General features: G+C 44.1%; 1 protein-coding gene and 1 long non-coding RNA gene across 4 annotated transcripts; one reads left to right on the top strand and one right to left on the bottom strand.

Annotated features, from left to right (window-relative positions):
• Positions 1–3,483: 3,483 nt before the first annotated feature.
• Positions 3,484–7,493, bottom strand: LOC133885881 (uncharacterized). Of its 2 annotated transcripts, XR_009903272.1 has the most exons (6): positions 7,253–7,493; positions 7,078–7,133; positions 6,925–6,991; positions 5,012–5,101; positions 4,676–4,912; positions 3,484–4,288 (listed from the first exon to the last, which is right to left on the bottom strand). It is a non-coding gene; the product is annotated as an uncharacterized LOC133885881 (long non-coding RNA). The 2 variants fall into 2 exon arrangements; XR_009903271.1 differs by lacking the exon at positions 3,484–4,288 and having other exon boundaries at positions 4,519–4,912; positions 7,253–7,490.
• Positions 7,494–7,615: 122 nt separating this feature from the next.
• On the top strand, positions 7,616–10,490 carry LOC133885880 (protein TIC 62, chloroplastic). Of its 2 annotated transcripts, none has more exons than XM_062325648.1 (10): positions 7,616–8,094; positions 8,225–8,270; positions 8,405–8,587; positions 8,709–8,790; positions 8,887–8,959; positions 9,046–9,288; positions 9,385–9,491; positions 9,593–9,739; positions 9,846–10,055; positions 10,153–10,490. In XM_062325648.1, exons 1-10 carry the CDS (start codon positions 7,696–7,698, stop codon positions 10,205–10,207), a joined length of 1,545 nt encoding a protein of 514 aa, XP_062181632.1. In that variant the 5' UTR covers positions 7,616–7,695; the 3' UTR covers positions 10,208–10,490. The 2 variants fall into 2 exon arrangements, with proteins under 2 accessions (XP_062181632.1, XP_062181631.1); XM_062325647.1 differs by having other exon boundaries at positions 9,382–9,491.
• Positions 10,491–11,417: the final 927 nt, after the last annotated feature.

Below are 11,417 nucleotides of genomic sequence, written 5' to 3'. Positions count from 1 at the left end.
GCCTTGACCTGGTCGTGTGATGGGCTAGGGTTCAGAAAATATCCCCCGTCGGTTGCCATATCCCTCATGAAGCCTGTTAGCCAAGACGTCCCCTTACTCAATACTCCGACACTTGCGTTTTGTCAAAGACGATGAAGAAAACCCGCTTAAGCATGATTGGAGGCACTGCCATATTTACAAGTATATTATCAACACCAAAACACATCAACGTTGCATAAAATAAATACACACTTCTTACACCCAATAAACCCCAACATACACAACATCTGAAGTTTACAGAAAAGAATCTACCACATTGCTCACATGACGTTGGGTGAGAACTTCCTGTAACTAGCTAGGTCGAATACCGAAGAACATAAATTTGCATCGACTAAAGCTTGTCGGACAACAACGCTATTTTATCAGTTACTCCTAAACTGCTTAACCAAAATGAACGAGTCCAACACCAAGGGAATGACAACGATGGGACCTCTAACTTTCTTTTTAATCTTAGAGACAATTTTGACACCAAAACCCCAGTTTCCAAATTAACTACTTCACACCAAACGGATCAAAAAAACTCAAACTCTAGCGGCCAATGCTTCCATCCAATTTAATCTACCGAAAACTAGGGACTAATTAGGGAACACCTTCATAGTGAAATAATGAATTGACTATGAATTCTGGCAAATTACATGAAAAATCTTTTTCCCCTTCTTCTCCTCTTCTTCTTCCTCCTCCTTCCTCTTTTTTTCCCTTTCTTTTCCTCTTCCTCCTCCTCCTCCCCCTTCTTCTTTCCTTCTTTCTTCTCCTTGGCTCAGCCTTCCCCATCCTTGGTCGGCCGACGGTGCACTAGCCAATGTCGGGTGACAGCTGCGCACGGTTGGGCGGTGGTGGCTATAGGCGGCGCGACGGAGGTGGCGGCGTCAGATGGAGTCAGGGCACAATGTGGCCATTGCAGTGAGGGATGGTTCTGGGCATCTGCCATGTATGCAGTGTGCTACCAGGGTCGCCAATCCTTAAGGGGATGAGATGAATATAATAACCTAGCCCGTTAGTAGTCTAATAGTGTTGGCCCATATAGCCTAGGTGTGTTATGTGATGGTTTAGTACCACCTTAATAGTTTAGGTGGGTAAGAGCCATATATAAGTCTTAGCGTCAAACATATCACTTTTATGTTAACCCTTTTATATAAAACAATGATGAAAATATAAAAGATGTGATATATATATATATAGGTCCTCCTATAGGTTAGCTAGGATAGAAACGGATTTGAGATGCGGATTTTTACACCAAGTTAATCGGGTTGCAAGGAATTCCTTAATTACTTGATGTGAACACAAAGCAAGAAGAGGAGAAAGATGAATATAGATAGTACGTATTAAGAGAAAGAAAGTGTAGATGAGAGCGTGGCGACCGCTACGTATTCTATACGCGTCCCTCTCCGGAGAGTTGGAGTCAAATCCGGCGAATTCCACACCGATTGCGTGTTGGAAAGTAGGCTGTTCCCATCAGAGATCACAAAGCCTTTGCCCTCCACGAGAATTTCGTTGCCACTTTCCACATCTCCTTAATCATTTCTCTCCTTCCGCGCAGGACAATTTTGTTCAATGTCAGTATTCATTCCTATTCTTCTAGATGAATGGGAAGGCTCTTTTGAGTCTTCTCGTCAATGTTTAGGGATATCTGTGCTTCTCTGCCTAAACCCTCTAGAAACCTTGTTGCGAGTTCATCGCCAAACTTTTAAACCTTTGACCACTAACACATAGGGAGAGATATACTCAATATCATGAAACTTAATCTTGCACTCTCGCTCCAGATATAATTTACTGTATTTCTCAAGAGTAGAATGGCCAGACTTGTACACGAATCTAGAGCTAGTTTCGGTTTGACATGTCCATGTCGGAGCTCTCGCTATATCTCCAGCTACTTTGTATACAATTTTCTACCATATTGCTGAAGAATGCTATACATACACAACACATGTATCGCTCTGTTTATTTGCAGCTTCTAGAAGGTATCAACTATATATTTCTTTTCTATTTCTTTCACACGGAGAATCTAAGCCTTCAATCCATTGAGCAGTGGAATACTAACCTTCGTTTCAGAATAATTGACAACTTCGACTTTACTATTCAAACTTTGGTCGTTTGTCTTTTCTACGAATATTTATGCAAATAGCTTGACCTATATAACATGCTTAAAATACATTTGATAGTATATCTATTGATACTTTTTTTGCTTTATTTAACTAAGTATTTAAACAAATATTGTTAGTCAAAATTTCAATAGTAAAAATCAAAGCTATCGATTATTCTAAAACGGAGGTTAGTACTGTACATATAATTTCACAGAGCCTAAATTAAGCTACAAGGAACGAACAGCGCGAAGCCAGCCAGCCAGATTCATTGTCTTGTTTTTTTTTTTGTTTTTTAATCAGTAATAAAAAAAAGTGGAGTCAATCGCTTACTTTTACATTCACCCATCGTCTATCTGCTTCAGAACACGCAACTATGCAAACGAGCTAGCAAATAATATATCGAGTAACTATGATTCTACACAAAAGCCAGGAATTATATTTTCATTTCTCTTCGTAGCATGTCCTCCTTTTCGTCCATTGTTTTATGTTAAAGAATGAATGTTCCTGCCGTTCCTAGAAGGCTCAATTCCTAGATGTCCTCCTTTTGAGATTCACCAACAATGGATAGCATCCAATCGCATGGATTTTGTACAAATTTGAGAGCAAACAATATAATTTCTGCAGCAAATGAAAAATAAAGATATCCACGCTAGACCTGGCAACGGGATGGGTCAGGGCCAAATGCAGCAACAACTCATCCGACTCGAAACCTAAATAAAAAAACCCAACCCGTCCATGAAATGCCTCACAGGTGATAAATCACCATCAGCCCTAAACCCAACGGGGACCTAAAACCCGATGAGAACCCCATAGGTGGGAGCTGCAAGCGACGGCAGGCGCGCCACGCGTGGGTGCATAAGGGTGGGCTAGGCTTTTCGGGCACCTGTGGACGCTCACGAGCGAATACGTGCCCCCGGCTCCACCCCGCCGGGTGTAAAACCCGTAAGTGCCCGACCCAGGCCACCTTGTTGCCAGCCTTAATCCACGCTTCATACGGGTCGCAATAATTAAGACCCATGGATAGTTTGGAATATGAGATTTACAGAGGAAGTTGATGAAATTTATTTCTTTCTATCTTTCTTTCTTTGACTTTTACTTTTCGGATGATTCTAAGTATTTGCTGAAACCTTATGAAAATGTTCCATCTCTTTGTAGCGATGTTTCTCTACAGAATTCCTATATTTCTTCAATGTGAAGCACCCAAACATTTACTTCTACTTGCTCTCGTGGGGTTCCATTTTTCATTCACCTTTTCTACTGATGCCCTTTTCCATTTCGCGCTTTCTAACTTGGCCCAAGGAGGCAGGAAGGTTATGCATAGTCGAGCCTCTGCACACATAAGGAAAAGGTGCTAAATTGTAGTAAGTTTTGTGTTAAAAATGGTCAAATTTTGTGCTTAATGCGATTCCTCACGTGAACAAAACCTACCAGAGGGCTGATAAGATTCCGAATAAAAAATAAGCTCAAACAGGCTGTAATCAAATCAATACAAACCAATATAATCACCGAATAATAGTACTAGGCGGTTGTAATAATCAGTACAGGATACAGGGGTAGCCCTCCTCTCTAAGCTCCGCTCCTGTAGCTGTATGGACGACCACAATTCAAGCAAAGCTCCCCACATGGAGCAGAGCGGAGCACACGGCGGTTGAATTTTGAATGTACTTTGGCTTGCTCTCCTGCCTAAGCGCTGACGAAACTGCTTACATCTAGTGCTTCATCTATCATCGATGACAACTAGTACCAATTTTTTATTCTCTCAAACCAAGAAAAAGTCAATGTGTGTTGAGTAAGCAATTGAATTAGTTGGATTGCTCCCCAAGGGCATAGCAGCCGCCATTGATCGATTCTGGACTTTGACCATAAGACCAAATTCCGAAACAAAGAGTTTCCTATCTTTTCCACGGCTAGCTTGCCAACTACAAGATGCCTTTATATTTTTTTAATCACAAAACCTATTTATCGCTAGACTAATTGTTAGTAAAAATTACAAAACTTGAATCTTGAATTGCGTGCACTCCTTATAAAAAGAAATGGGGGGAGTAAAAAGGAAGAGGAGGAGTATGCATTCAGATATTCATGCATACTAGACTAGTCAAATGAGTTGAGTCCGTTTGCCATGCTGGGACGAAACCAATGTTTCTTCTGTTCCCGGGGGGATAGGTATCCTGGGTTCAAAAGTTTGAGCGGCAAAAACCAAACTGTTACTCTGGCAAAGTTGAAGAGAAAAGATATATGAACCTATTCCAAATAACATACATGCATAAAGCTACATGCTGCTAGTCAAGTTTACTCTTGGCGCTAAAATGATAGTACCGGTAGAGTACTAGCTTAGTTATGACACCATGCAGGCATGATCCAGTTAGGGCAACTAACTATCTATGATGGTGGAAGCCAATAAGAAATGCACACTAGTTGAGCTTATATGCAATGGACTGGAGGCTAACTAAACTGTTTACATGCATACGCGCACACACAAGAGCAAACAGGGAACACACACAGCAACCAACTATTTGATGTATATATATAAGTTGCATGCATGTCAACTTACGCACATGGTACAACAACAGGTCCCACTCCTCCAGCCGGGTCTAAACCGATTCACATGAGGCACATATATGAAGATTTGTTCTAACCATCGTTCCACCGTAGCAGCTCCATATTTTATACAGCCAAGGTTAATTTGAATACAACTGATTTTAGTTGTATTGTTAATTAGTCCAACATAGGTGTCTCCCAACAAAATATCCATGTAAAAACTATAGGGATCTGGTCTAGCACTGACCATGCACCTAGAGACCAAGGAAATCCAGTGAGCAAACAAGAGATTTGATAAAAAGAACATTTCCAGGATTAGCATGGAATGAAACAAACGCTAAGTATAATTTCACCTCATATACAGTCATCGTTCACGGAGTTCTGTATGCCTTTAGTAGTATTGCCCATAACCAGGAAAGGAAGAAAGAAATTGGTGCTCATCGCTGTAGGAATTGCAAGCAGGGAATCACTGTTAGATTTGATATTTAGGTACATGGGTATTCGTAAAAACAAAGGAAAAAAAATGCAAGGCTAAAGATAAAAAAGCACAATCAAGAGATGTAATCGGTACACATATAAACAACATATTGGCACACTAATGTTGTTCCACGTGACAACGAGCATAATCTGAAACATGTCAAATGCTATAAATGGCAAAAGACACATATATTGTTCATAGGTAACAGAGGAATTCCAAGACTGGCAGACAGGCAACCAATTTTTTTTGCATACTGAACACTACGGTTTTGTAAATTTGTATGTTTGCCACTAAATTCAAGCTAAGTCTTGTGATGCCAATGCAAAAGTGGGAAACCGAGCCTATTTGATATTCTGGCAAAGTTACGATGGTCAACAAATTTGAGCAGGTTCAAATGACCATTCTGCTCCTTCCACAAAAATTAAAGAAGCCAAAGGAAAATTCGGCTGTTGTGGCATTAAATCGAGCAGCTGGTGAGTGGTGGTGACGGTCATGCAACGCATGAACTCCAATGAGGTAAGGAACCAACGACAGACCCCAGGACGGCCATGACAGACTGGGATGGTGCACACACAGGAATCATGTGTTGCTGTGGCAGCAGTTCTTTGCGGGGCCTTCCTATCCCTGACCAACTTTGACCTAACCTCCCTGTTGCTGGAAGAGTGTTTTTGTTGATTTATGATCCAAATTCTATTTGACGGTGATGAAAGAACGGTTTATGGGAGCAGAGGGACAGTAGGTCTGAAGCGGGATTAGCCCACAATAAAAAAGTAGCCTCCACCTCCAACTACAAGTTTTGTATCTCCATATATTTACCGCTTCTAAGCCGAACGGGTGAGTTCCCCATATAGTGATCATCACAGGCTGTGCGCCCGTAGTTTTCTCCCTCAAGGGTTTTCCACTTTAAAATTTGTCGGGCATTCCTAGTCCTGACCAGGTCCAACCTCACCTCCACGTTGCGGCAAGAGCGCTGGGAGGAAAGAAAAGATTCAACGTCTACATCCACGCAGACTAGCCTGGGGCAGCAGCTGTAGATGCCATCGTTCAACTGCTCCTTAGAAGTTGGCGGCCAAGCAGACACTACCAACTTGAGTCAACACCCTGCAACCGACCCCTCTCGTGCTCATGCTACATGGTCATGTTCGATCGATACCACATTTGCGTCCCTAAATGCGGAAGATCCAAGCTCAAGTTACTCAGAGAAGCACTACTTTCGGATGCTGCTCCACACAAATGACCATTCACCAGCTGCTCGTTTAATGCCACAACAGATCGTTACTTTGGTTTCGAAAAGTCTAAAACTGAAATATATAACTCGGTCGAAACATCTCCCAAAACCGACCAAACTAACCAAATAATCACCCTTTACATACAAGATTTCTAAGATAGAGAATTAGGGCATGTTTGATTCATAGTTGCATATTGCGACACTCCAAATTAGATGTCCATTTGGTTTGTAGCTGCAAGTTGCCACTCTAAGTTAGGTACCTTGTATCAGTGACTCAAATAAAGCGTGTCAGAATACCCTTTTGCTATCCAAACTGTACCGTCAATTTTGATGACCTAGCTAGTCAATTTGGCCAAAAAAAAAAAGGCAGCAAACTTTGGCAACCTTAGTATATGAACCAAGCAGGGTCTTTATCTAGAGAGCAGAAAACAGCTGCTTGAAAGCACATCGAATGAATGATCGTAAAGGTAATTCAAGCAGCGGTGTTCTTGCTCCAAAGCATTTTGCAGTACTATACATGCGGTGAAGACATCGCAGCAAAGAAAGGGGAATGAACATACCATCAAAATGGGTCGTTAGGCTTGTTTTGTTCCTTGGCTTTGGATTCATCCTGTCATATGGAGCTCTCTGCATTAACCAACCCTCAAAAAGGCATCCACGACAACTAGATGGTAGATGTCTTGTGGAAGCGCGATTTGAAAGGGCGAATGTACCGTTGTAAGATTCGCTATGAATGGTTCCCGGTACCCTTGTTTAATCCCCAATTGATCTGGGCAAAATGCAAAAGAATTGTTGACAAATCAAACAGATGTAGAATGAATACTCCATCCCTAGATTCTCAAAACACAAAAGGGATATGCAATCAGAGAGAGCGTCCATGCAGCTTACGAATAGTTCAAATCGGATTCAATCCAATCCATCCATCCATCCATGGTTCAATTAGGTTCTTCTTCAACTACTGCTTGCACCACCAGGGGAATTGCAGCAGGGAAGGGGGCGGCGGCTAGGGTTTAGAAAAGGCAGGCAGGTGCGATGCGAGGTAGGGTGGCGCGAGGAGCGGTGGAGGCGGCGTCGGAGGAGGAGGGGGGAGCAACGGCCAGATGGCGGAAGATCGGACGGCTCAGTTTTGCAGGGGAGCTGAGGTGAGGAGGGTGGGGGGAGGGGGGGGATGAGGTAGGCGGGTCCCACGCTATCCCCGAACGTGGACTCGACCGCGCCACGTCGGATCGCAAAATCAGCCCGCTTCTTCCTCTCCGGCGACATCAGCCTCCCGATCCATCCATCGCCTTCCGCCTCCGTTTCTTGAGCAGCAGCAAGAGGTGGTGGTATACATGGAGGCAGCCAAGCTGAAGATGGGACTAGGCATGGACACCGCCGTCTCCCTCTCGCCTCTGCGTCACCCATCATCGTCGTCGGCATGCAAGCTGGGCATGGTTAGCATTAGTCGCTCCACTGCAGCAAATCCGCTGCTGCTCAAGCAGAGGAGCTGTAACAATTCAACCCGGCCTAGCAGATGGTCTCGTCTTCGCTCCTCCTCTGCTTCTAGCAGTGCCACGACCACGACGCCGCCGGCCCAGCAGCAGAAAGAGAAAGAGAAAGAGGATGACCTCGTCTTCGTCGCCGGTGCCACCGGAAGAGTTGGCTCCCGAGCCGTAAGGGAGCTCATCAAGCTTGGCTTCCGTGTCCGCGCTGCCGTCAGGAACGCCGAGAGGGCGTCGTCCCTTGTGCAGGTAGATCCATGCCATTCTTGCCTTAATTTCTTTCATTGCTCATAGGATTTCTTTGTCGGGAACACGTAGTCCATTATTTGATTTCATAACTAAGTAATCACCATATCTGATATCTATATTTGATTTCCAGAGCGTCCAGCAACTGAAACTAGACGACGACGCAACTGCAACTTCACGTGAGATTATATTAATTTCTGCATCGATCGGTCGTTCTCTTGAGTTAATTTAAGTCTGAGATAGATAGAGATATACTCCTGCATGCCTGTTTAGGATTAGCGACTAATTGAGTTCGAGTCTTGAGCAAATGCAGCCGCAGAGAAGCTTGAGATTGTGGAGTGTGACCTGGAGGAGCAGCCACAACAAGGCATCGTTTCAGCCATAGGCAATGCTGCATTGGTGGTGTGCTCCATTGGTGCAAGTGAGAAGGAGATCTTTGATGTGACAGGACCGTACCGAATCGACTACATGGCCAGCAACAACCTTGTACAAGCCGGTAGGTAATTTTTTTTATATATACACTAAGCTCGTGCGTGCAGATCTCTCTCTCTCTCTCTGTTGGTATCAATGACGACAATTATCTGCATGCATGCCTAATAACTATATATGATTGCTAGCAACTGCTGCAAATGTTGAGCATTTCATCCTGGTTACATCCCTGGGCACAAACAAGATCGGCTTCCCTGCTTTCCTCTTGAAGTAAGAGCTTAATTTCGAAACAACCAATTATTGCTGGGCTATGTTAATTTCTTGGTACTAATAATTTGCTGGGCTGGGCAAATGAATTATTATTAGCTTATTTTGGGGGGTTCTGTGCTGGAAGAGACGAGCTGAAGAAGCACTGATCGCCAGTGGCATTCCCTACACGGTAGGTCCTGTATACTTGGTTCATATTAGCTAGTGACTTCCTTAACTATGCATGCCAAATGGTAATGATGCCAAGTACATATGTAGATAATAAGGCCCGGAGGAATGGAGAGGCCAACGGATGCTTTCAAGGAGACGCACAACCTGGTCGTGGCGGCGGAGGATACCTACGTGGGTGGCCTGGTCTCCAACCTGCAGGTGGCCGAGCTGATCGGATGCATGGCCAAGAACAGGAAGGCGGCCTACTGCAAGGTGGTGGAAGTGGTCGCCGAGACAACCGCGCCGCTGCTGCCCATGGAACAGCTCCTCTCCACCATTCCTTCCAAGAAGGTCATCATCGAGATCGTCTATATTTGCCGCGCGCTTTCGATTCCATGAGCCATTAGCAATGAATCAGAGTTAGTTGTCTATGACACATGGCAGCAGGAACCCCCCGCTGAGGAGGTGGTGGACACAGCAGTAGAGTCAAAGCCAGATCCTCCTGCAGCATCGGCAACAGCGAAGACAGAGCGACCACTCTCACCCTACACGGCGTAAGCGATGCACTTGCAATATAATGTTGTAGGTGTAGTGTCGGCCAATTCAATAAGCAGGAGATTATAACTAGCTAGTTAGGATCATTGCATGCATGCAGGTACGAGGGTTTGAAGCCACCATCCTCCCCATCCCCCAAACCGAGCAGGAGCAGCAGCAGCAGCGATGATGACGAGAAGCTCCAAGTAGAAGCTGCGCATGTCGCCTCCTCACCAACCTCAAGCCGACCTCTCTCCCCTTACACCGCGTAAGTTTGCAACTACTCCACTCTCTCAATTAGGTAGCCATGAATATATGTGGTTATGTGTTTGTTTCCATGGACCGGATTGATTGGGCGGCGTACGTACGTGAAGATTCGTGGATTTGAAGCCTCCGAGCTCGCCTTCTCCTTCGTCTTCTACGGTCACAGTCACAGGCACCAATACCCCTGCTACTTCATCGGTACTATTGGACTCCAATGCCAACGGCACCCCCATCAACAGCAGCAGCAATACGGCAAGCCCATCGGATCAACTGCAGGGGGAGAAGAAGCAGCAACAACAGCCACTTTCACCGTACACAAGGTATTGAATTCGTGCATGATCTAATCGCGATGAGTTAATCGATATCTATGTAACTTAGGACGGAGTATGTATGTGATTTGCACAATTTTAACTGCAGCTACGAGGAGCTGAAGCCTCCAAGCTCACCAACCCCATCGGCGCCCAAACTATAGAGTTCAAGCTCCTGTTCTCCATCGATCGTTTGCGCCCAAACTATGTATGCTATGCATCTGAGTGTAATTAACCATGCGTGTACATGGCAGCGATTGCACGGCCGTAATTTTTTTAGATAATAGGAGTTTTATTTCATCTAAGAAAAAAATTGTCCCGGCCTACATCATAAGATGTATTCGGCCTCTTTTTTTTTTAAGAAAGGAGGCAGGAGCTCTGCCTTGTTATTAGAGAAGGAGTAAAAAGGATTATAAAAGAAAAACCAAAAAACCAGGTTCAACAGGACATACGCTCCTTGGAGGCCACTGCCCGGCGATAGCAGCCTCCGAAAACCGCTACAGATAGCCCGACAAAACACATAAGCAGAAGGCCTACAAAGACGAACAACAACTAAAACAAACTACAACCGGGCAAAGACACAAAATTGAACCACTCCTGATCCGAAGCAACTACACAACACTACAAACAGCCGGACAAGACAACAGCATAAACCAGAACTAAGGGACAGGGGATAAAGCTAAGCAGATAACTTCAAAGTGCTCTCTGATGATCTGAGCTAACCTGAAAGCTTCCTCCTTCTTTTGCTGGAAAATTCTTCTATTTCTCTCTTTCCAAATGTTCCACTAAAAAGTAATCACAAGTCTATTGAATTCCGACTGGAGATTTTTGTCAATAACACGCGGCTCTCCAACAACCTGTTAGAGTCTGGTAGTTGTTAAAAGGCGGCAGATTCTAAAAATGCATCCAGACCGATATGTGCATCCAAACTTCCTTTATACAGACACAATCCTTACACAAATGCACAACGGTTTCATCCTCTTGATCACATAATTGACATATTTGGTTGTGCGGCCAATTTCGTTTTGCCAAATTATCCGCGATGAGGATTTTATTTTGTAACAGGATCCAAGAGAATAATTTGCTCTTCTGCTCAGTTCTGACTCTCCAGATCTTTTGCAAGTTGTGCTTCTTAATGCATCTCACGAATTGGATTTCATATGCGCTCTTAGTGGTATACTATCCATTGGCCGTCCATTTCCAAGATGTATTCGGCCTCTCATTATTACAAAAGACAAACTCAAAAGATAGACCCCGTCTACCACCTAAACAGCAAACACCATAAGATGTTTTTCGATGTTGTTTTGAACTATCCAGCTATTAATCGGTGTGCATCTCTTGTCCACGTATTCAGCAAGTCATTTGGATTTCGGT

Source organism: Phragmites australis, chromosome 11 (assembly GCF_958298935.1).
Source record: "Phragmites australis chromosome 11, lpPhrAust1.1, whole genome shotgun sequence".
Taxonomy (NCBI): domain Eukaryota; kingdom Viridiplantae; phylum Streptophyta; class Magnoliopsida; order Poales; family Poaceae; genus Phragmites; species Phragmites australis.
The sequence above is the reverse complement of the archived record's forward strand: the minus strand, read 5'-3'. Positions and strand labels throughout refer to the sequence as shown.